The sequence below is a fragment of the Acomys russatus genome, chromosome 21 (genome assembly GCF_903995435.1).
Source record: "Acomys russatus chromosome 21, mAcoRus1.1, whole genome shotgun sequence".
NCBI classification, from domain to species: domain Eukaryota; kingdom Metazoa; phylum Chordata; class Mammalia; order Rodentia; family Muridae; genus Acomys; species Acomys russatus.
This window is the reverse complement of record NC_067157.1, coordinates 46,864,441-46,889,583: the sequence shown is the minus strand read 5'-3', so window position 1 is coordinate 46,889,583 and position 25,143 is coordinate 46,864,441. Positions and strand designations below refer to the sequence as shown.

At 44.3% G+C, this 25,143-nt stretch overlaps 1 protein-coding gene across 2 annotated transcripts in view; it reads left to right on the top strand.

The window, feature by feature from the left end:
• Syne1 (spectrin repeat containing nuclear envelope protein 1) overlaps positions 1 to 25,143 on the top strand; it is a 454,246-nt gene that overhangs the window by 258,914 nt on the left and 170,189 nt on the right. For both annotated transcript variants that reach the window (XM_051164670.1, XM_051164671.1), the window contains 15 exons: positions 532 to 708; positions 2,154 to 2,419; positions 4,232 to 6,392; positions 7,932 to 8,269; positions 8,442 to 8,586; positions 9,708 to 9,926; positions 11,439 to 11,698; positions 13,973 to 14,138; positions 14,467 to 14,619; positions 18,581 to 18,733; positions 19,461 to 19,643; positions 20,575 to 20,712; positions 23,379 to 23,564; positions 23,716 to 23,838; positions 24,715 to 24,897. In XM_051164670.1, the coding sequence (XP_051020627.1) occupies positions 532 to 708; positions 2,154 to 2,419; positions 4,232 to 6,392; positions 7,932 to 8,269; positions 8,442 to 8,586; positions 9,708 to 9,926; positions 11,439 to 11,698; positions 13,973 to 14,138; positions 14,467 to 14,619; positions 18,581 to 18,733; positions 19,461 to 19,643; positions 20,575 to 20,712; positions 23,379 to 23,564; positions 23,716 to 23,838; positions 24,715 to 24,897 (4,851 nt within the window). The remainder of the gene's footprint in view (positions 1 to 531; positions 709 to 2,153; positions 2,420 to 4,231; positions 6,393 to 7,931; positions 8,270 to 8,441; positions 8,587 to 9,707; positions 9,927 to 11,438; positions 11,699 to 13,972; positions 14,139 to 14,466; positions 14,620 to 18,580; positions 18,734 to 19,460; positions 19,644 to 20,574; positions 20,713 to 23,378; positions 23,565 to 23,715; positions 23,839 to 24,714; positions 24,898 to 25,143) is intronic.

Sequence of the window (25,143 nt, the reverse complement as noted above, 5' to 3'; positions counted from 1 at the left end):
TGTGGGTGGGCGAGGTAGAAGAGAGAGGGCTGTTAGAACTTCCAGGCCACCCTAGGCTGTATAATTCCCTGTTTCAAACAAAAAATCCCAAAACAAATAACAACATCAAATCCTCGGGTTTTACAAGATGAAAAGACAAATGTAAACTAGGTGTAAGTCTTTCTTAATTCCTCAAACACCAATTTGCCAGCCATATAGTTGTATCTACTGCATGGCCTGGTGTGAAAAGCCTTTGATTTCACACATTGCTAAAATTTCTTGGATCTTATGCAGCACTGATTAAAATCACATGGGAGAACTCTCAGATGTTTTAATTCTTTAGAAACTCTTAAGGCTAAAAGAAATCTTAAAAAAAAACAAAAAACAAAACAAAACAAAAAAAAACCGCATACACAAACAAGTGCTTTTCGGATCTAGCTGAGTGTGAGTGGTGCCGGGCTCTGCCCATGGACCCACTGAGAACCCACAGAGTCACTGGACAGCAAAGTGGGGCCACAGGGAACTGGTAACGGTCAGCTGTGCTTTCTCCAGGTTGAACAGAGGCTGGTCCAAGCACAGAACTTAACTCAGGGCTGGGAGGAGGTCAAGCACTTGAAGGCGGAGCTCTGGATCTACCTGCAGGATGCTGACCAACAGCTGCAGAACATGAAGAGGAGGCACTCGGAGCTGGAGCTAAATATTGCTCAGAACACGGTCTCCCAAGTGAAGGTGGGAAAGGGGCGCCTCCATGGGGGTGGGTGGGGGAGGGATGGGGGGAGGCCAAGACAGAACAGGAGATTCAATGTACACAGCATATTCACTTCTGTATGTCCAGCTGTGTGTGAGTCCTTAGACACTGGCACAGTCACTGAAGGAGCAAGAGAAAGGGGCTGGGGAGATGGCTCAGCAGTTAAGAACACTGGCTGCTCTCCCAGAGGTCCAGAGTTCAATTCCTAGCAACCACATGGTGGCTCATAATCGGCTGTAATGAGATCTGGTGCCCTCTTCTGGCAAGCAAGCATACATGCAGGCAGAGCACTGTTTGTGTAACGTAAAAAAAAAATTTTTTTTTTTAAAAGGGCATATGAGCTGCAGACAAACATAGGCTGAGCACACTGATGCATAGTTGTAGTCCTCCATGTTTAGAGGTGAGGGAGGGAAAGTGGCTTGAGGTCAAGCCTCCCCCAAGCAAGGTGGCAAGTCCCTGTCTCAGTAAGTAAAAAAATAACATTTCATGAATATTCTCAGAGTTCTGTATGGCCATTTTCATATAAAACATTCACTGTTTTCAAGCAAAACAGCTCTTAGCCCACAAAACTGGGGAAATGCTATTTAAACAACATAGGGTTTTATTCAGATTTCTTTAGTGCCATATAGCTACTGCTGTAGTAACATACGCCCACTTGTTAAATGCATCCTTAATATGCAATTAATTTAAATAAAGCAGAAATATCATTTATAATGTATATATTTGAATTATAAGTGTATTAACTTGATTGGAAAGAGGGTCATATTTTAAGCAAGCTTTAAGACTATTTTCTTTTAAGAAAAAAAAAGAGAGGAAAGGTTAAAAAAAAAAGACTATTTTCTTTGGTAATGAGTTATTTATATTTTCTACTGGAATATTATTTGTAATTACAGAATAAAAAAAGAATAGGGTGAACCTGAACCATAAAAACATTAACTTTTTACTCTTTAATTTAAAGTTTTTTTAAATACAATTTTGAGAAAACTAAGACCTTACTTCAAGGAAACCCACTTCCAGATTTTGTTTGTATTTCTCCAAATAACACAAAACACGAAAACATTGGGCTGGAGAGATGGCTCAGTGGTTAAGAGCACTGCCTGTTCTTCCAAAGGTCCTGAGTTCAATTCCCAGCAACCAGATGGTGGCTCACAACCATCTACAATGTGATCTAATGCCCTCTTCTGGTGTACAGGTGTACATACAGACAGAATACTGTATACATAATAATAAATAAATCTTTAAAAAGAAAACATTGAAGTTACTATGCTTCTTCTACAGTTGGGAATTCATGTTCACAAGGAAGAACAGTGTTTTCTTTTTTTAAATATTTGATTTTTTTTTTTTTTAGTATATTTAAAGGTATTATATCTGTGTTTCCATTCAGGGGGCCTATAGCTTATTTCCTGTTTTGCGTTGTTATCTTCAGGATTTCATCAAGCAGCTGCAGGGCAAACAGGCCTCTGTGAGCGCCATTGTGGAAAAGGTGAACGCATTAACGGAGAACCAGGAGTCTCCCGAACACAAGGAGATAAGCCACCTGAACGACCAGTGGCAAGACCTTTGCCTCCAGTCTGACAAGCTCTGTGCACAGAGAGAACAGGACCTTCAGAGAACGAGCAGCTACCACAGCCACATGAATATTGTCGAAGCCTTTCTCGAAAAGTTTACTACAGAGTGGGATAACCTGGCCAGGTAGCAGGGGTCGGTCGATCACGATGCTCAGTCAGAAACTGACGCACTGCCACTAGTGCCGTGCTGTGCAGACTGGAGGCTTCCTGGGCCAATTTAACACGGCTTACCAGTAGGCAAAAGAGACACGTTGGTCTGTGGTCTCCAACACTGTTCCAAAGATAGCAACACTGAATGTTCCCTCTTGCCTAACTGTCCATTACTGGTTGCCATCCACGGCCACCTTGAGCTTCCATGTTCCAAAGGTTCTATGTACTTTATAGTCAAGTTTGGTCACTGTAGAACATACTTTTTTTTTTTCTGTTGCTCTGACCATGTATTGTTTAGGTCCCAAGTGTGAGGGGATAGAGTCGCCTGGAGAGGGAATGGTAGGGATGTGCCTCTGGTCCGGCACCTCTGGGAACAGGAAGCAGAGAGCAGATAAGAAGGCAAGCTGAGTTATTCCTTCTGGTGACCACTTCCTCTAGCAAAGCCCCACTTCTTAAAGGTTCTACAAGTCTCCACACTGGGTGCTAAGTGTTCAAACACATGAGCCAATGGGGGAATGTTTCAGTGGCAAGCCACAATATCCATATTGTAGAAAATCAATTTGAGATTCAGTTAAATTATGCTCTTTGAGAAGTTTGCTCCTTGAATTCCATGTAGCTTTTATTCTTTGAAAAGTAAGTACCTTTCTTCCATACACACTAATATATGAAAACACGCCCAAGCTTTTGGACACTACAATTACTTAAAAATGAATTTTTCCACATAACATATTAGGTTTTTGCAATACAAACTGCCAAAATTACTGTAGAAGTAGATAAACCATGGTGGTATTTTACTGTTCGTTTATTTTGCCATACAATTTTCTCATCAATTTACTCTTTTTTTTTTTTTTTTTGGTTTTTCAAGACAGGATTTCTCTGTGTAGCCTTGGCTGTCCTAGACTCACTTTGTAGACCAGGCTGGCCTTGAACTCACAGCGATCTGCCTGCCTCTGCCTCTCGAGTGCTGGGATTAAAGGCATGTGCCACCATGCCCGGCTGTTGTTTGTTGTTGTTGTTGTTGTTGTTTTGTTTACTGTTTCTTAATGTTCAGCATTTTACTGAGCTTTTAAAATAAATTCTGTCAATATCAGCTCCACCTCCTCATATATCTAGCTTACATTAATCCTATATGTACCTTAGACCTAATTTATCCAAGACCAAACTCAATCGTACTGCCAACAAGCCTGATTTCTTACACTTCAGAACTGATCACCTATAAATTCAAGACAGACCATGATATCTATCTGGGCTTTGAAATAAAAAAAAAAAAAGTGGTGATTTAAATCACATATTTATTTTAAAAGTGTCCTCATAGCGATGCACAGAGATTTAACCAGGCACATATAAACAGCCCCTAAGCCATCAGTTAGACCTTCTAGATGGTGACATTGAACACATTACCACTTATTGGCCCGTGATCCAGTAAGAGTGACTATAAGTTGATTATTATTGATTGCATGAAACACTGTTTTATGAGGCAGTAGATCTGTGTTTCTCCATATGTAACACTACACATACCATGTTGCCAGGCAGGTCATAAAGATCCAGAGAAAGCTAAAGGCACATGGAGCCGTGACTGGAAGGCAGCATTGCCTAGTAGAAAGAGAACTGAGCAGCACGTAAGCAACTTGATCAGACTCAAGGGCTAAACAAGACTTGAATTCCTAATGCTAACAGCTTTCTCAGTCGACCCCAAATTGAGGTAACCAAGGTGAATCTGAGCTCTGAATGTCCCCTCAGTGAAAATGCCCAAGTGACTTGCCCCTGTGTTGTCTATGTGTTATAGGGCCAAGGCAGAAAGCACAGCTGTCCACTTGGAGGCTCTGAAGAAGTTAGCCTTGGCCTTGCAGGAGAAGAAATGTGCCATCGGAGACTTGAAAGACCACAAACAGAAACTGATAGAGCACCTGAGCCTGGATGACAGAGAGCTGGTGAGGGAACAGACCAGTCACTTTGAGCAACGCTGGTTTCAGCTTGAAGACCTTGTCAAAAGGAAAATCCAGGTGTCGGTCACCAACCTGGAGGAACTAAGTGTGGTCCAAGCCCGGTTCCAGGAGCTGATGGAGTGGGCAGAAGAGCAGCAACCCAACCTTGTGGAGGCCTTAAAGCAGAGCCCACCTCCTGACATGGCTCAGAACCTCCTCACGGACCACCTGGCCATCTGCAGCGAGTTGGAGGCCAAACAGCTGCTCCTGAAGTCAGCGACAAAAGATGCAGATCGTGTGATGGCTGACCTTGGCCTCAATGAACGGAAAGTGATCCAGAAGGCACTGTCAGATGCTCAGAAGCATGTGAATTGTCTCAGCGACTTAGTGGGCCAGCGGAGAAGGTACCTGAACAAGGCTTTGTCTGAGAAAACCCAGTTTCTCATGGCGGTCTTTCAGGCCACCAGCCAAATCCAGCAACACGAGCGAAAGATCATGTTCCGGGACTACATCTGCCTGCTTCCAGATGACGTGAGCAAGCAGGTCAAAACGTGCAAGACCACGCAGGCCAGCCTTAAGACTTACCAAAGTGAGGTCACTGGGCTTTGGGCACAGGGTCGAGAATTGATGAAAGGAATCACGGAACAAGAAAGAGCTGAGGTGCTGGAGAAGCTTCAGGGGTTGCAGGGGGTCTACGACACCGTCTTGCAGAAATGTAGCCACCGCTTGCAAGAGCTAGAGAAAAATCTGGTTTCTAGAAAGCATTTTAAGGAAGATTTTGACAAAGCCTGCCATTGGCTTAAACAAGCGGACATTGTCACATTTCCTGAAATCAATCTCATGAACGAGAGGGTTGAGCTCGAAGCACAATTAGACAAATACCAAAGCATTCTGGGACAGTCCCCAGAGTATGAGAACCTTCTGCTCACATTGCAGAGGACTGGGCAGGCCATGCTGCCATCGCTAAACGAAGTCGATCATTCCTATCTCAGCGAAAAACTGAATGCTCTTCCCCAGCAATTCAACGTCATTGTTGCCTTGGCTAAGGACAAGTTCTATAAAGTCCAGGAAGCAATTCTGGCCCGAAAGGAGTATGCTTCTTTGATCGAGTTGACAACCCAGGCTCTGGGTGACCTGGAAGACCAGTTCCTAAAGATGAGGAAAATGCCCTCAGAGCTGATCATCGAGGAGAGTGTGTCTCTTCAGGAGAGCTGCAGAGCCCTTCTAGGTGAGGTGGTGGCCCTTGGGGAAGCTGTGAACGAACTGAACCAGAAAAAGGAAAGTTTTCGCAGCACAGGCCAGCCTTGGCAGCCAGAGAAGATGCTACAGCTGGCCACCCTGTATCACAGGCTGAAGCGCCAAGCAGAGCAAAGGGTCAGTTCATTAGAAGACACCACCAGCGCTTACAAAGAGCATACGAGGATGTGCCGGCAGCTAGAGAGTCAACTGGAAGTCGTGAAAACAGAGCAGGCCAAAGTGAATGAGGAAACACTGCCTGCGGAGGAGAAGCTCAAAACGTTCCACTCCCTGGCCGGCAGCCTGCAGGACTCGGGGATTCTGCTCAAACGAGTGGCCGTGCACCTGGAAGATCTTAGTCCACAGCTCGACCCCTCGGCTTATGAGAAAGCCAAGGGTCAGGTCCAGGCGTGGCAGGAGGAGCTGAAACAGTTGACAGCTGGCGTCGCGGAGATGGTGACAGAGTGCGAAAGCAGAATGGTGCAGAGCATAGACTTTCAGTCGGAGATGAGCCGGTCCCTGGACTGGCTTCGGAGGGTGAAAGCAGAGCTCAGCGGGCCAGTGTGCCTGGACCTCAGCCTCCAGGACATCCAGGAGGAGATCAGAAAGACCCAGATCCACCAGGAGGAGGTCCTGTCCAGCCTGAGGATCATGAGCGCCCTGAGTCACAAGGAGCAGGAGAAGTTCACCAGGGCCAAGGAGCTGATTTCTGCAGACCTGGAACATACTCTGGCTGAGCTCAAGGAGCTAGATGGAGACGTGCAGGAAGCCCTGCGCACGCGGCAGGTCTGTAGGGGGCGCTCAGCCTCTCTTTTCCAGGCTGCTTATCTGTAAACACATGGCGGAAGGGGGGAATCTCATTTGGGTTGGTTCTTTGTTTAAAGCTCCAGTACTTTATTTCACTCACGTGTGAGGGTCATGCATATAAATCCAGCATTTGGGATGTGGAGCCAGGAAGATTAGGAGTTCAAGGTCATCCTCAGCCACAAACCACTGTGAGGCTATCCCGGGCTACAGAGACCACCACCCCCCCATACACACACAAATAAAAAAACCCTTGAACACTGCTTTTTTGATGGTTCATCAAGTCACCCCCAATGATGATTTTTAAAGACCGTTTTACTGTTTAGATGTGGGGGCGTTGTCATGTGTCCTCTATTGACTATATTTTGCTCAGATTGGTGATGTATACTATTTTTTCTCACCTTTAGAGGAGATAATAAATGATTTTGATAATGTAGCTTGCAACACATTTTTTTATTTTTGCAATTGACTTCTTTTTAAAAAGATTTTATTTATTTATTTATTTTATGCCTATGAGTGCTCTATGTAGACCTGCAGGCCAGAACAGGGCACTAGATTACATTACAGATGGTTGTGAGCCACCATGTGGTTACCAGGAATTGAACTTAGGACCTTTGGAAGAGCAGATAGTGTTCTTAACTGCTGAGCCATCCCTCCAGCCCAACTTACTTATTTTTATTAGTATATATTCACTATACATGGTCGTGACCCACAGGTTGAGAACCAGTGATCTACGCCATTGGTTATTTGTTTTGAGTTGGTGATGCTTTTTGAGCACAGTCTTAAGTCTCTCTGTTAGGCTATCTCTGCTTTGCCTCTGTGTCTTGCTTGTCTCGACCCCGATGGCTGTTAGGTCACAATATTCCTGGAAGCAGTTTAAGGCCCATGCTCACGCTGCCATTGCTTCCTTGTTGGCACATGGCCCTGACCACCGAGTTGCTGTCTTCATTGTCCCTTTGGCTCTGCTTGTCTGTTCATTCATGTTTGGTTAGAGTATTTCTGTTCCTTCTGGGTCTGAGGCAGCAAGCCTTGTGGATTTCTACGTCTCCTATTTCAGTCTCCCTCTGATGAAGACTCAAGGGCAATCCGTTCGTTTCCAGAAGCTGGCGGAGGCCGGTTTGGCAGTTGAGTGTTGTCATTCTTTAAGCCCACTGAGGCATAACTACTTTGCAAAACGTGTGGCCAGGAACACGCTACTAAGCTTTGCATCTTGTCTTTAAAAGAAAAAAGAGATATAGTTTCAGAACCAGTCAAGATGCTAACATAAATTTGTAGTTCATTTCTCTCCTTATGTATTCATGATGTATTTTATCCGCAGCGATAGAACTCTAGTAAGATTAGCCAAAGGAGAAATAAAGGATTCGAATGAATTCACCATGGAAATAATTCCTCCCAACTTATGTGTGAACTTCTCATGGCATTTATAGAGCTGAGAACTAAACAAGAGATGGACAAATAAAATGACATCTTACAAACCTACTGAAAATGGAAGTTGATTCTATTATGATGACTGTCTTTCAGGCGACCTTGACAGAAGTACACAGTCAGTGTCAAAGGTACTATCAAGTGTTCCAAGCAGCTAATGATTGGCTTGAAGATGCCCAAGAAATGTTGCAGCTGGCAGGCAACGGCCTAGATGTTGAGAGTGCAGAAGAAAACCTCAAAAGTCACATGGAATTTTTCAAAACAGAGGGTCAGTTCCACAGCAATGTGGAGGAGCTCCGAGGTCTTGTGACCAAGCTGGGCCCACTCATTAAGCCAACCGGAAAGGAAGAGCTAGCACAGAAGATGGCTTCCCTAGAAAAGAGGAGCCAGAGGGTCATCGAGGACTCCCACGCCCAGCAGGAACTCCTGCAGAGGTATTTAGAGCAGCTTCCTGCTAAACAGCAACATGCTATATAATGTATGTAGTAACACACATTAGTGCATAAATTCACTTTTCTCTCTTATCGTCAGACATGCGGACAGTAGGGCTCTGTGTAGAAATAACTGGGTCTGTGTGGCTTACTCTCTCTATTGGACTCTTTTAAGATGTGCTGTTCAGTGGCGAGAGTATCAGAAAGCAAGGGAAGAGGTGATCGAGTTGATGAATGACGCAGAGAAGAAGCTGTCTGAGTTTTCAGTGTTGAAGACTTCTTCCAGCCGGGAAGCCGAAGAAAACTTGTCAAAACACAAGGTCAGTCCTGTCGTTATTTTCACGCTTCTCCGTGTGAACCACAGCACGAGTCTTTGTTGTGCTATGATGTTTTCAGAATCACATCATTAAGTCTTTATTTCCATCTCGCGTCCTTCAGCATGATAAAGGCACAATAAAAACACATCTCATAGTTGGGGATGCTCACAAGAAACGCATAGCTAAGACTCAAAAGAGAAATCCAAACTGTCTGTTTCTAGTAATATAAGGTGCTTAAAAATAGCAGCAAAGGGGTGGGGAGATGGCTCAATGGGGTATAAGTGCTCGCTACATCAGCCTGACAGTCTGAGTAGGATCCCCTGAACCCACATAAAAAGTTAGGTACTCAGGCACAGGTTAGTGATCCTAGCACCTCCACAGCAAGAAGGGAGAAGCTCCTGGAAGCTCCAGGAATCAGTACAACAACAGAAAACAAGAGGAGGCACCCTCTACAAGACAAATGGAAAGAGAACTGACTCATGAAAAGTCACCTTTAACACCTGCCCATAGCCCCCAGAATAACTAAACCCTTTAACATGGCACTGAGTACTGTCTCTTGCTTAATTGGATTAACTCAAACAAAATCCAGAAAATGATACCTGAGTGCCCCTCAACTAGCTTAGCAATGTAAGGAACACTATAGCATTCTAAATTACTAAAGTCAATTTGCTATCGTTTTTGTTGATTTTTCAGAAATTTAAAAAAAAATTCATCTCAAGTAGAAAATAACTTGTCTTTCATAAATAAATAATTTTACCTTTCAAAATAAATCTAAGCCCAACTCTGATAAGTCACAAGCAAAGTTATTAAAGGAAACAAAATATATTCATAAATATTAATTTACTTTTGGGTTTTTAACGGCAGGTTTCCTGGTAGCCCAGGCTGGCCTTGAACTCTCCATGTAACCAAATATACCTTGACCTCCCCCCCAAATCTCTTGCTTTGCCTCCCCACCACAAGAATTACAGACATGTACCACCATGACTGCCTGAGGAACCTAAATTTATACAGAAATATTTCCTTTTTGCAAATGTCTTTGGGCTTTACCCAAGTCCATAGAACTTTAAAAAAAAAAAAATCAACCTTTCTCTAACTCCCTCTACTCACCCCCAACCCTGCACTAGGCTTTAGTGTCTGTAGTTGACTCTTTCCATGAGAAAATTGTGGCTCTGGAGGAAAAAGCATCACAACTAGAGAAAACTGGAAACGATGCAAGCAAAGCAACCCTAAGCAGGTCGATGACCACTGTCTGGCAGCGCTGGACGCGTCTCCGTGCTGTGGCCCAGGACCAGGAGAAGACACTGGAGGATGCAGTAGATGAGTGGAGGGGCTTGAGCGATAAGGTAACTTTCATTACACATTGCCTTAAGCTGTGTTTCGTTCGCTTTCTCAAAGATTAGAGTGTGTTTTAAAAAGCTGGTATCCTATTAGTTACTTTTCTGTTACTGTGATAAAACACCAGGACCAAGGCAACTTCGAGAAGAAAGAGTTTATCTTGGTGTACAGTTCCAGAGGGTTAGTTTCCTCAGTGGCAGGGAGGCATGGCAGCAGGCAGCAGACAGCAGGCAAGAGGCAGGCCTGGCAGTTGGCGCTCACCAGCACTAAGCAGAGATCACAGGCTGGGAGCAGGGGAAGCCCTGAGCTCTCAAAGGCCTGCCACAGTGACACACTTCCTCCAGTAAGACCACACCTCTTAAATCTCCTCAAGTAGGTTCATCAACTGGGGACCAAGTATTCAAATACCCCAGAGTGAGGGTCGGGGATGGGGCATTTCTCATTCAAACAGCCACCTGCTTGCTTCTCTTTTGAAATCAGTCTTATGAGACTTTCATTATTTGTTTTTCATTTTCATGAAAACTAAACTATGAAACAAACTGTTATGTGCATTGTACAGCTTAGTTCTAAGTTAGGATCAAACGGCATGTGGAGAGCAATAGGCATGTGACAGAGATCAGAACAACAGAGTGCCAGGGACAGAAGGATGCATGCGAGGGGCAGCACGGGAAAGCCAGGGAGATTGGAGATGGTAGAAGGGCATCTGCTGTTGTGTATGTTAACTTTAAAATAAATCAGGGCCAGCAAGTAAAAGGGCTTGTGACACAGGCTGGTGCCCTGATTTGGTCCTCAGAGCCCACAGTGAAGTGACAAAGCAGAGCGTGAAAAGTTGTCCTATGGTATTCACTTGTGTGTTACACCTACACCGGTACTCTCGCTCTTAATGCATGCCTCCTGAGTGCATGCACACAAGTGCAAGCACAAGCACACACACACACACACACACAAATAATAAAAAGCTTCAAAAATAAATATATAAATAAACTTTTAAAATTAAAATTAAACAATGAAATTTTGAAATGAACACAACTAGGGTGAGCCCCGTTTGTTTTTAATGTATTTTGGGAAAAGTTCAAAATAATTTTTTTTCTTTGTTGTAAAAATAAGTACTTAACACACTCCTCAAATCTGTGTGTAATTTCTTTTACCCATTTGGTAAGGTTTGGTGTTTTAGCCATGTCTTTTTTTGTCTCACACACACACACACACACACACACAATCACGTGTGTGCGCACACATGTGCACACACTCAAGCTAACTTTAAGTGTGGATGTTTTATGTGTTCAGTCCATTTAAAGTTTCTCTGCCACTTGTAGTCTGTGACTGCCTTGGGGATTAATAATTTAAACCCAGAGTGGGACAGTTGGTCTTTCATGTTAAAGATGCCCATCATAGTTTTCATTTCTGAAATTTAGAGTTTACATCATCATGTAACTGGTGTCAAGCATGGCACCCACCAGACTCGCGATGTTCTTTCCAGTGTAACTTTGAGCTTCATATGATTATATACTTGCTGTTAGGTTAAAGAAGCCGCCAAAATGATGGACCAGCTGCAAGGTAAATTCCCTGGAAGCTCCGCAGAGAAAGCCTCAAAAGCGGAGCTCATGGCCCTGCTTGAGTGCCAGGACACATACTTGTTGGAGCTGGAGCAGCAGCAGCTGGCCCTGGGTGTGCTGCAGCAGCGAGCGCTGAGCATGCTGCAAGACGGAGCTCTCCCTAGCCATGGAGAAGAGGTGCCTGTCCTGCAGGAAATCACAGCGATGCAAGATCAGTGTCTCAAGTAATTACATCCCTGTTTTGTTCTCTGTCTCAAAGGGACATGGTGGCAGTCAGGCTTGGGAGTGAGTACTCGGTCATGCAGCCACAAACAGTGGCGAGGCACTCCCATCCTTCCTACTTCTGGGTTTGCCTAACTCATCCAGTCGTCATTAGACAAGTATATATTTGATAACAGAGATCTTATGCAGTGATAAGAGCCAGGAGGGAGGGTTCCTCACTGGGTCAAGTACCTCTTGTACAAGCACAATCATCCAAGTTTGATGCCCAGCACTCACATTTTTAAAAAGGAGGGGCTGGAGTTAAGAGCACTGGCTGCTCTTCCAGAGGTCCTGAGTTCAATTCCCAGCAAGCACATGGTATCTCACAGCCATCTGTAATGAGAGCTGGTGCCCTCTTCTGGTGTGCAGGCACACATGCAGGCAGAATACAATATATGTAATAAATAAATAAATAAATCTTTAAAAAATTAAAAAAGGAAAAGCTGAACATGGTAGTACATACTTATGATCCCATCAATAGAGATGCAGAGACAGGCAGGCCTCTGCAGCTTGTTGGCCAGGCAGCTTCGCCTAGTCCATGAACTCTAGGTAATAGAGACGCTATCTAAAAACAAAACAAAACAGAAAAGTGAATAGCTCCTGAGGAATTGCAGCCAAGTTTGACCTCTGGCCTCTATATACATGCACACATGCATGCATCTGTACATACGCATGCACTCCTATCCCCCCCACATCCACAAACCCCCCACAGATAGAGAGAGAGAGACAGAGAGACAGAGAGATGGAGACAGAGAGACACAGAGAGAGAAGCCAGACTCACTGTTTCCCTCCCTGCACATGCTTTAAAGTGCTGATAAGTGAACAAAGGAGCCTTTTCAGCAAAGTACTATGAAGACCGCAAAAACTTGTCCCAATTCTTGTCACGCTGACAAAAGCACCTCGAGGAAGGAAATGTCTGTTTGCTCAGTGGTCTGAGGGGATATGGTCCACCAAGCAGGGAAGGCGTGATGGACTCATCACATCCAAGTCGGGAAACCGCCATTAATGGTGGCACCCAGTTTGGTTTCTCTTGTTTTCCTTTTCGTTCACTCTGGGCCTAGCCTAGCCTATGGGATAGGTGAGCCACCCACCCCTCAGGAGAGGTCATCCCTCTCCAGTTCAGCATCTCTGGGAAGACCCTTACAAACCTGCTCTACGTATGCTTTCAGGGACCCTGGCAGTGAAGACTAAACCTGGCAGATGCTAACAAAACCATAAGCAGAGGCAGCTGGTCTAGGAGGGACGGCAAAGACAGTGTCTGTCCTGCAGCTGGAGACTGAGTGCATCAGAATGTCATCGGGGTGGAACGACATAAAGAAACCTTAGAAAGCCTTTGGGTGGTCGGAGAGAGGATGAGTGACCCAATAGATAACAAGTGCCAGGCATAGTGACACATACTTATCACCCATCTTAGCACCCGGCATGCTGAGGCAGGAGGATCATGAGTTTGAGGCCTGGCCATGTCGTGAGTCCCCAGGTTAGACATGGGACTTCAGCAACTGAGCAATATTTAAAATGTCGGTTTGGTGAAGCTTGAAGGCTCACTGGGGGTATCGGGTGATGGGGGCAAGAATGACACAGAAATCTAGGCAGCTAAGCCCGCACACTAGTAGTGAATCTAGGAGAAAGTTCATCTCTGATTCACTTCTTGTGTAGTTGGGAAAATGTCTTCAGATAATTTAATTAGTCTATTAAGTAACATTACCTTATACAAATCCATATTCACCTCTCAGCTATTCATGATGATAGGGTAAGCTGATGCCATATATTGAAAGGCCTTCTTATGTCCTGTGTCATTGACATTATCATGGTGACATGTCTAAAGCTTGAGTCTCTCTTTAAAGGCTGCATCTCACAGCCACATACATTCCAATGACACATTACATTCAAATGGTGATGACACGGTACTATTTGAGCAAATTTGAAAGGTGAAGTAGAGAGTCTGGCAATCTAGGTTTCCTGCATAGAGAAATAAATAGCAATTTAGTGGCAGGGAGCAAAGTGAACTCTCAAATTTCCAAAGATAAATTATTCACCTCCCATGACGCAAATTCTTCTGTTATACTTGAACTGATCCTTGGTGCCGCTAAACAATACCTGCAAGAATTGGAAGTAACATTACCTGCCAGAGCATCCTAGGTTTCCCCGTCCTATGCCTTTTATGAAACCATGTCATGCCCGGGAGAGTTCCTTCGGCTTCTTACCCACTTCCGCTTTCTCCCTCTGCTATTTTGAAGCATGCAGGAGAAAGCGAAGAACCGTGGCAAGCTGCTGAAGCAGGAGCTACAAGAGCGAGAAGCAGTGGAGAGCCGTATTAATTCTGTCAAGTCTTGGGTTCAAGAAACGAAGGAATATTTAGGGAACCCGACAATCGAGATAGACACGCAGCTGGAAGGCCTGAAGGTACAGAAGTCTCCTGGCTCTCCGCGTCACACACTGCCTTTGCTTTGCTTGCTCGTATGCACTCTTAATGGACTGTGAATTAGAATTTTAGGCATGTATTATATATACATGGTATATACAAGGTGGTGTATGCATGGTATTTATAAGATATAATATATTATTTCTTATGGGAACATCTGCCTGATGAAAGGGAGCACACTGGAGTTCATTTCCCTAGTTTCACCTTTAATCACACTGATGAAAACTAGATAGCTTTATCTCTATGTTCATAAAAGATGTATTGCTTATCGGGTCCCTAGATTTTTCCTGTTTTGCTTTCCTTCTTCAGAGCCTCCTGGCTGAAGCTACCAGCCACCGCGAGAGCATTGAGAAACTTGCAGAGGAACAGAAGAATAAGTACTTGGGCCTTTACGCTATTCTGCCGTCTGAAATCTCTCTCCAGCTAGCCGAAGTTGCACTAGAACTAAAGATCCATGATCAGGTAAACTTGAGAGAGAGAGAGAGAGAGAGACAGACAGACAGACAGACAGACAGACAGACATGGGGTGGGAGTTGGGGGTGGCTTTCTATTCTTTCACAGAGTTGGTCCTATGAGATGGACCTTGGTCTGCACAATCATAAACCAATGTAAATAATAGGCCACTGTAGAAGAGTTAGCATTCACATGACCACAGCTAAGAACAATAACGCCATACAAGTACACTGTTTATTTTTCTCATCACTGTGACAGAAAACCTGACAGAAGCAAGTCAGGGGAAAAGGAGTTGCTGGGACTCAGGGGGAACGTTGTGTCATGGTGAGGAAGGCATGGCAGGGATGTGTGACTGGGACTCATATATTGGAGACCAGAAAGTAAAAACAAAGTTGGGCTACAAGAAGAGATGGCTATAAACTTCAATTGCTGCCCGCCGGAACCCACATCTTTCCAGCTACATCCCATGCTCAAAAAGGTCCAAAACATGCCCAAATATCACCCAGTAACTGGGAACCTGGCACTCAAGGCACAAACAGAGAAATAAAATTTATCTGCTTCTCCCATGCATGTAAAATAATATCTTAAACAAACAAAAAAGTAAGATATGACATGTTCCAATATCAATATTGAATAACCAGAGTGTACCAGTCATTCTTCAAGCTGTGATTTTAGCTCAGCAAGGTATGAGGTATGAGGTAAGTGGGGGAAGGAAAGGGACACCCATGGGAAGAAAGTACAGCCAGGGATGTCACTATCATAAGTGTCCCTGCTGAGAGTCCAGGCCGCCAGAGGAAGGGCTTCGTTCTGCCCTTCCTCCCCCACAAAAACAAAAACAAAAACAAAAACAAAAACCAACCAACTGAAGGCACACCACAGTCACAACTCAGGAGTACAGACTAGAAAATTGTTTGAAACAAGAAATATATAGTCCTTTCCTGTACAGAGACCAGGGGATTTTTAGATATTGCTCCTATAAAGAGGGATACACTTTCATGGAAAAAAAAAAAAAAAAAAAAAGCATCATGTAGCATCTGTGTGGAAGTGTAGGGGGTGGTTAGAATTGTCTTTGTAGCTGATTGCTAGAGCCATTAAAGTTCAATTATAAGCAGGGCAGTGGTGGCTCACACCTTTAATCCCAGTACTCTGGAGGCAGAGGCAGGCGGATCGCTGTGAGTTCGAGACCAGCCTGGTCTACAAAGGGAGATGCGGGACAGCCAAAGCTGCACAGGGAAACTGTCTCTAAAAACAAAACAAAACACAAAGCTCAATTATAGACCATTCTAAATGGCACAAAGGGACAACATGCACTAATGCTAAAATGTTTGTGGTTCAGAAAACAGAAACTGCAAAACTCACACATCAATACTGCACTTTGGAATCCCCAGTAAAGAAGGCCAAGTGCTTAAAAATCATATCAGAATCCAGTTCTGCTGTACCATGATTTTGAGCTAAACAAAGACATGCTTTTTTTTAAAAATTGAATATTTAACTGGCCTATTAGACGTCTTGGACACTGGAAGATCAGTCAAAAAGGATAAATTAACTAGTTAAGGTCTTTGAACAATCTTATAGGGGGCTGGAGAGCTGGCTCGGTGATTTAAAAGTACTTGCCGCTTTTGCAAGGGACCCGAGCTTCACCCCCAGCTCCCCTGTCAGGTGGCTTACAACCTGTAACTCCAGCTTCTGGGGTTTGGGCACCCTCTTCTGGACTATAACCTACAAACATGTATACATACACTCACACATGTTAAAAGAAGGCTTTTTAAAAAATCAGCTTTAGCCCCCGGTGGCACACGTCTTTAATCCCAGCACTTGGGAGGCAGAGACAGGTGGATCTCTGTGAGTTCAATTATAGCCAGGGATACACACAGAAACCCTGTCTCAAAAAACAAAAAAACAAAACAAAACAAAAAACAAAAAAAATTCAAATTTAGGTTTGTTTTTAGTTTATTTGTTTGCTTGCTAGAATTATTCTGTACACTCTGGCTACTTTGGTGGTTTAAGTCAAGATGACACAGACCAAGACACTGCTAATGCAGCCCTGCTCCTCTGAGGATCCTAAGGACCTTTCTTGTAGCTAAGGGAAAATATTTGTGATTTACTTATTTATTCTTAAGACAGGCTCACTACTGTAACCCAGCCTGGCTTTAAAATCATGGTCCTTCTTTTTCTGCCTCGGCCTCCTGAATGCTGGGGAATAGGTGAGTATTACCACATCTAGTGACTTTTGTGTTCTTGGTAATTTTTCCCCCCAGAATTTTACTCTTGAAAAAAAAAATACATGAAGTGAATGTTGCTATAAATCAAATCAAACCCATTATATTTATATTTTTATTTTATTTTTTCTTTGGCTTTGTGGGGTTTTTTGTTTTTTGTTTTTCTTTTTGTTTCTTCTTGGTTTTTTGAAACAGAGTTTCTCTGTGTAGCCTTGGATATTCTGGAATCACTGTGTAGACCGTGCTGGCCTTGAATTCACAGCTATCCCCCTGCCTCTGTCTCTCCGAGTGCTGGGATTAAAGGCTTGTGCCGCCGCGCCCGGCTTTGTGGTTTTTTTGAGACAGGGTTTCTCTGTGTTGTCTTGGCTGTCCTGGACACTCAGTTTGTACACTAAGCTGGCCTTGAACTCATACTGATCCACCTGCCTCTGCCTCTCTGAGTGCTGGGATTAAAGGTATGTGCCACCATGCCTAGCTTCCACTGTGTGTGTGTGTGTGTGTGTGTGTGTGTGTGTGTGTGTGTGTGTGTGTGTGTTTTGCTGGGGACTAAACTCATGGCCTCACAGAAGCTGCTGGGCAAGTACCCTACCCAGTGACACACGAATCACATTTTGTAAGCTTCTTTCTTGTTGCATCCATTCCAGCTTTGTTGGTATCTGCTAGGGATCTAACGAAGTTAAGGAAACAGCTGGGATATGTCACTATCAGACGCTTTGAAAATAATGCTTGAAAATAATCTATATGCCTCCAACTGTTGGTATGTAGGTTTCTATTTCATGAAGAAGAAAAAAATGTGAGGAGATGGCAAGATGGCTCAGCTAGAAAAGCCATTTGCTGCCAAGTCTGGTGTTCCAAGTTTGGCCCCCAGAACTCCCATGGTGGAAGGAGAGAGCTGTCTCCCAGGAGTCAGTGCTCTGGCCTTTACAAGTGTGCTGTTTTATACACACACACACACACACACACACACACACACACACACACACACACACACTTACACACAGGCACACAGAGACACAGACACACACAGATACACAGACACATACACAGACACACAGACACACACGTACACAGAGTAACAAGAACAAAAAGGCTGTAATGTGTTTGTGTATCACAGGTCAGTGATTAGCGAGGTGAGGATTGGCTGCCTACAAAGCTATGCTAGCGAATGACTGTAAATATTTCATGAATGACTCAGAGAACAGACATTGATTCTTTTCTTGCTGGAACAGCAGAAGGAGCATAGTAAATGCTACGAGAGTAAATCATCCTCGAAGCCTTGGGGGCTTGTACCTGCTTCCTCTAAAAAAAAAAAAAAAGTATTTATTTATTCCTATGTGTGCCTATGCACATATGGGGCGGGCAGAGCAGAAGAAAGCATCCACTGTCCTCCTGTATCACTCTCCATCCATCCTTTTGAGGCAGGGTCTCTTCCTGAATGCGGGGATCTTGTTTTCTCATTGAGGCTGGAAGTCAGCAGCCTCAGTGATCCCTCTGTGTCTGCACCCTGTGGAACCGCGGTTATGGTCAGGTGCCTGGATTCTGAGATCCCAACTTTGGTCCTCACAGTTGTCCAAGTACTTTTGAACCTTGAGCTGTCTCTGCAGCCCCTCGGACGCACTTCCATGCAGCCCATCGGCGTCAAAGCAGCACTGTCCGCCTAAAATGTGACCAGTCAGCATCATTTTGGAATTTTAATATCTCTTATCCGATTTCGACAATGACTGTTTTTGATGTTCCTCTTGATTGTTTAGATCCAAGAGAAGGTGCAAGAAATTAAGCAGGCCCAGACCGTGAGCCAAGAGTTCGGTCGCCAGATCCAGAAAGTAGCCAAAGATCTCACAAGCGTTCTAACAAAGCTGAAAGCCAAAACCGACAATCTAGTTCAGGCTAAGGCTGACCAGAAGGTAAGGGAATGGTGGAATGGAAAGGCAAGGGGCGCTGCTGGCTACTGGATAGACTGCTGCTATATCCAGGCTACTCGTTTACGGTTACATAGAGCTCTTAGCAAACCACTTAACCCAGTGGTAAAGGCAGGTAGTTAAGACATCTGGTAGCACACCTTTAATCCCAGCACTCGGGAGGCAGAGGCAGGTGGATCGCTGTGAGTTCAAGGCCAGCCTGGTCTACAAAGTGAGTCCAGGACAGCCAAGGCTGCACGGAGAAACCCTGTCTCAAAAAAAAAAAAAAAAAAAAAAAAAAAAAAAAAAAAGACACTATGTAAATGTAACACTTAGTCCAGTTAGGCAAATGATCATTGTAATAGAAACGCAGTAACAGATGCGCGTGCATGTGTGTGTAACAGAGTATCAAAAGACTCATAATCACCTTGTAAGTTCCAACGTGACGCACATTTTGTGTTTGTAACCTGTCGATGAGCCAAAGAGCTCAGGTTCATTGGGTGAGGTAGAAGGAAAAACCAGTCTTCTCAATGGGGAAAGAGATAGAAGGTTCAGAGCACACCCTGCTCTGCCACTCTTACTCAAGAAAAGGAAGCAGCTAAATCACAGTAGCATGATTATTTTTATAATTTTTACCCTTAACACTAACCACCTAAATATAATCTTTCGGATCTTATAAAATCCCGGATTTTCTATAATCTTGTGTTTTTCTTTCATACTGATGACCGTTTAGATGCTGGGAGAAGAGTTAGATGGCTGCAATGCAAAGTTAATGGAATTAGATGCTGCCATACAGGCATTCTCGGAGCGGCACAGTCAGCTGGGCAAGCCATTGGCCAAGAAGCTAGGCAAAGTGACTGAACTCCATCAGCAAACCATCAGGCAGGCTGAAACCCGGCTGTCCAAGCTCAACCAGGTATGTATGTGGCCCAGGCTGGTAACCCAAGTGCCTTAAGGCAGGCATTTTACCATTCTCTTACAAAGATAAATAAAAAGACAATACTGGCAATCACGTAAGAAGTTTTGCTATAGCTTATTTTCTGCAACGTTTCTATGATTTATGTATAAACCTTTGACAAAATTTCACATGTTGGCAGTTATAGACTTTGTAAACTAGAGGTGTAATTGTAAAAAGAATAGCCATCCAAGAATGAGTTTTATAAAATCAGTTTAGGGCAGATTCAAATATTTTAATGGCCATACATGGCCATATACATCATCTTAATTTTTGATTGTAGATTGGCTTTTTCAAATCTACTAGGCATAAGTCTTTACAATCAGGTTAAAGTTAAAATAAGTCGCTCAGCTTTTTCTTTGTGATTTTTTTCATATAGCCTAAGCTGGCCTCAAACTCACTCAGTATAGCCAAGTAGGACCGTGATCTCCTCATCCTCCCACCTCCACCTTCCAAGGATTGGGGTGGCAGGCACTGCTGTGCCCAGCTTAGGAATTGGTTGTGAATGAGAGTTTTAGATCCTGCAGGATGCAGTGCCTGCCTGTCACCCCCTTTACCCAATGGGATATGGAAGGAGGATAGAAACGAAAATAATAATAATAATAATAATAATAATAATAATAATAATAATAATAATAATAAAAATGGGAATGGAGAGGGAGAAAAAAAAACTCACTCAAGCATACTATGAACTTGGATTTTTGCCCTAAAGTCACTAGAAAATCTTTGACATGTTTTTCCATAGGCAACTGACTTTCCACGGTCCCTTTCTATATCAGAGCTATAGTAGCTGCCACCTTCTGAGATTGCTGTATTAACAACACAGATTAGGGTTGAATTTCCCTCTCACAAAAGAGCATTTATGCTCATCTGGATGCTACTGACTTTTCAGGCATCGTCCCACTTAGAAGAGTATAATGAAATGCTCGGGTCCATTCTGAAGTGGATTGAGAAAGCGAAAGTCTTGGTGCACGGAAGCATTGCATGGAATTCTGCAAGCCAGCTCCGAGAACAGTATATCTTACACCAGGTAATTTTTTAAAAAAGTTAATTTAGCTGGTTAGACAGATGCAGCATTTAAATAACTTCTGTGTAAATCTATTGTAAGTTTCATATAAAAAGAATGCTTGAGGTACCCAGTGAGTAAAGGCGGTTACCACAAAGTGTGATGACTTTAAGTTTGATTCCCAGGTCTAACATGGTGGAAGGAGAGAACTGACTTCTGCAAGTTGTGTTCTGACCCTTCCATGTGTGCTGTAGCATGTATGTGCCCCCTCCTAATAAAGAAACTATATTCTAAAAAGAGAAAAGAAAGGAAAAGAAAACAACCCTTGTTATTTTGGTTTGATCACAAGTAGCTAAGGGTGAGAATTCATTAGACAGTATAAACACATATCTTCTACTTGCTTTCTACAACCCTTTCCCTGAGTCTGAAAACAATCACACACACACACACACACACACACACACACACACACACACACACACACACACACACACACACACACAGCCCCTGCACCCAAATCCCCCAACCCTGGCCTGTGCCCCGTGGTGGTACTTGTAGGTTTGTTTGTTTTTTGTTTGTTGATTTTCGAGACAGGGTTTCTCTGTGTAGCCCTGGTTGTCCTGGAACTCAAACTCAGAAAGATCTATCTGCCTCTTCCTCCCAAGTGCTGGGATTAAAGGTGAGGAAATCCCCCCTCCCTCCCGAGACAGGGTTTCTCTGTGTAGCCTCAGCTGTCCTGGAACTCTCTTTGTAGACCAGGCTAGCCTTGAACACAGAGAAGATCCGCCTGCCTCTGCCTCCTGAGGGAAGAGTGTGGAGAGACGAGAGACATCACCCCCAGAAAGAAGGAAAAACCAAACTCTACCAACTGCTACTGTGTGATCAGGAACAAAACACTGCGTCGCTCAGATCTGCTTTTTCGCCTCTCATGTGAAAACGCCAATAATAACCCTGTGTGAGTCCCTGGGAGCCAGCATCCGACAGGCACCCACCCGGCAGGCGCCCCCTGGCGCCCCGTGCAGGCTCCCATACCTGCTTCCGCTGGGCTGCGGCCAGGGCTGAGTCATGTACCTTCCTTAGGAGGTCAGAGCAGCCAGCTCCTACATCCACACCCCGGAGGGTGCACTACTTCACTTCCGCTAAACGTAGGAGGCAAAAATGTTCCTTGTCTTTTGGTCATACTCCCTGGAAATTATTTCCTCCTTTTAGTTAAGTGATGGTTGAATTAAATGCACCTTTCTAACATATCTTGCCACAAAATACAGGCTGCCTTTTATTTAGGTTACATGGGTAGCCTCAGTAGTCTGTATTTTCCCATAGGACTTATAAATAAATTTCCTGTTTTCCTTCTATCTGGATTTTTTTTCCTCCTGGAATGTTTCCATGGCTCAGATTCCAGCCCCTATCATCTCCCTTCTCGGTCACGTACGCGGCTCCAAGCTCCAGACAACTGTGCCTCTCAGACGACTCAAACCGCTTGCTGTGTGGTGACACTTAGATGTCTGCAGACTACACTTATGGTACAAATTAGCTGGTAAACAGTGGCGATGCAGCCAACTGTTAGGAAGCCAAAGATGAAGACTTAAGAGCAGGAAAGATAAAGGGAATTTAAACTGTCAAGATAATAAGTCAGAACCAGGCAGTGGTGGTGCACGCCTTTAATCCCAGCACTTGGGAGGCAGAGGCAGGCAGATCACTGTGAGTTCGAGTCCAGCCTGGTCTACAAAGGGAATCCAGGACAGCCAAGGCTACACAGAGAAACCCTGTTTTGAAAGATCAAATGAAAAACAATTAAATTTGAAAAGCCGTGACCATAATATATAGTGATAATTGAAGATGGCACGGCTCTGTCCGTTGATTTTATTTCCGGGATTCCTTAACTGATGCTAGTCCAAAATGTGGAAAATACTTAATGTCATATTAATATCTGTAGTGGGATTTTATTATTTATTTATTTGTGTATTTATTTGTGTGTGTATGTGTGTGTGTGTGTGTGTGTGTGTGTGTGTGTGTGTACCTGGGTGTATATAAGAAGATGGCGTTGGCGTCCCTGGAACTGAAACAATAGGCAGTCGTGAGCTACCATGTGGGTGCTGGGAACAGAAACTGGGTCCTCTACAAGAGCAGCCAGTACCACAGAGCCCTCCCTGTGCCCCTGCCTTCCCTGCTTTGCCCCTCCCGTCAGTCTCCTTTGTTCCCCAGAGAGCCCTGGCTTTCACTTCATGAAGTCTTTATATGCTTTAGTGTAAATTCAAGAAAAGGCAGGCCCAGAAATATAATCAAGACACACAGTGTGTCCAAGCATCGAAGCTGCTGGAATCCCCATGTCCTGCCTCATGGGGAGGTAGCCTGGACATGAGAGAACGTGAACGTGCAAGTCCCACACTCAGTAAATGGCCTTGGTAAACCGTTAAGGATCCTGGACACTACTGTGTTGTCTATACAACAGGGATAACAATGTACAGTCTGTAAATGGGTTCACGGGGGTGAGTTGGCCAAACGCTGTACCATGCTCATAAAAGCCCTCACAGCATACAGGGCAGTGCACATTGTGTTAGCTCTGCTTGATCCCTCCCTGGTCTATTGGTGTTTATACTGCGTGTACACATATCTGTATTTCTATGCCCATACTGCATATCCGTATCCCCTGGCTATGTATAGGTTTCACAAATATCAACACTTCACTCTAGACGCTGCTAGAAGAGTCTGGAGAAATTGACAGTGACCTGGAGGCGATGGCGGAGAAAGTGCAACACCTTGCCAACGTGTACTGTACAGAGCAAATGTCACAGCAGGTGACACAGTTAGGAAGGGAGACTGAGGAGTTACGGCAGAGGATCAAAATTCGTTTGCAGAGTCTCCAAGATGCAGCCAAGGTAAAAACAAACAAACAAACCACAACAACAATAAAACTGGCATGCTCAGGGAGAGAAAGTGTTCACCCGTGATGAGGAGATAGTTTCTTCAGTATGTCTTTCTTCAGCTGTGACTTTGAACTTTAAAGTCAATGCGGGGTTTGCTCTCCAGGACATGAAAAAGTTTGAAGGAGAGCTGAGAAACTTACAGGCGGCCTTGGAACAAGCCCAGGCAATTCTGACTTCTCCAGAAGTGGGGCGCCTCAGTCTCAAGGAACAGCTGTCCCATCGACAGGTAAGCAAACAGAATTTAGGGTGGGAGCCTGGTGGTGGCACACGCCTTTACTCCCAGCACTTGGGAAGCAGGTGGATTGCTGTGAGTTCGAGGCCATCCTGGTGTACAAAGCGAGTCCAGGACAGCCAGGGCTTTACAGAGAAACCCTGTCTTGAAAAATAAAAACAACAAACACAAAAATTAATTTAGGGTGGACTCGTCATCAAAGTTCTTGACTTCCAATCATAGGATCTGGTCCCGAGAACTCATGTTAAAAATCTGGGCATGGCCAATCCCAGCACTTAGAGAGAGAGACCAGCAGACAAGGCTACCCAGTGCTACACGAGTTCCAGGCTAGCAAGGGCTACAGAGAGAGATCGTGTGTCAGAAAAAAACAACAAAACTAGACAGAATGTCCTGCACTTAAAATCTCAGTGCCCAGGAGAAAGAAACTGGTAACTATCTGGGGCTGGCTGGCTACCTAGGCAGCCCTACAAAAGCTCTGGGCCAGTGAGACAGCATGCCTTAAAACTGAAAAACATAACCAGATATAATGTTATCTGAATCTGCTATGTGCAATCCCCGTTATGTACCTTGAAGTAGGAACTCAAATACACGTGTGCATTTACCCCCCCCCCCCACAAAGACATGGACACAAACACACACACACACAATAATTTAAGATGAATGGGGTGGGGGGTTCTATTTTTTAAATATAGGATAGAAAGAAAAATGTTTTCTAAACCCAGTGATAGTCTTAACACGGATGCATTATTTAGAACATAGATTCTTTGCAAATCGAGCTGACCCTGCTGCTACAATTCAGGAAATGTCTTTGTTTATGTGATGCGTGATAAAAATCACTAAAGGCTTAAACTCTGACATGGCCCCTTCCAGCATCTTCTGTCGGAGATGGAGTCACTGAAGCCAAAGGTGCAAGCTGTACAGCTCTGCCAGAGCGCTCTCCGGATCCCCGAAGATGTGGTTGCCAGCTTGCCTCTGTGCCACGCAGCCCTGCGGCTGCAGGAGGAAGCCAGCCAGCTGCAGCACACGGCCATCCAGCAGTACAACAGCATGCAGGCAGGTTCAGCTGTGCAGCCAGTTCAGTCAGCCCGGCCCACGCCGACAGAGCAAGTGCACATGAGTCATGGGCTGCTTTTCTTAGCATTGTGTGGGCTCAGCCATCAAAACACCCAGAGAGCTAAATTTGACAGTCTGTTGTAGTTATGTAAAAATCAAGAGATTAAGGCTCTGTTATGTGGATCATCCACAAAGGCCTGAGGGGGCTCTCTAAAAATTATCTTTTAGTGAAAACCATCTTTTGGT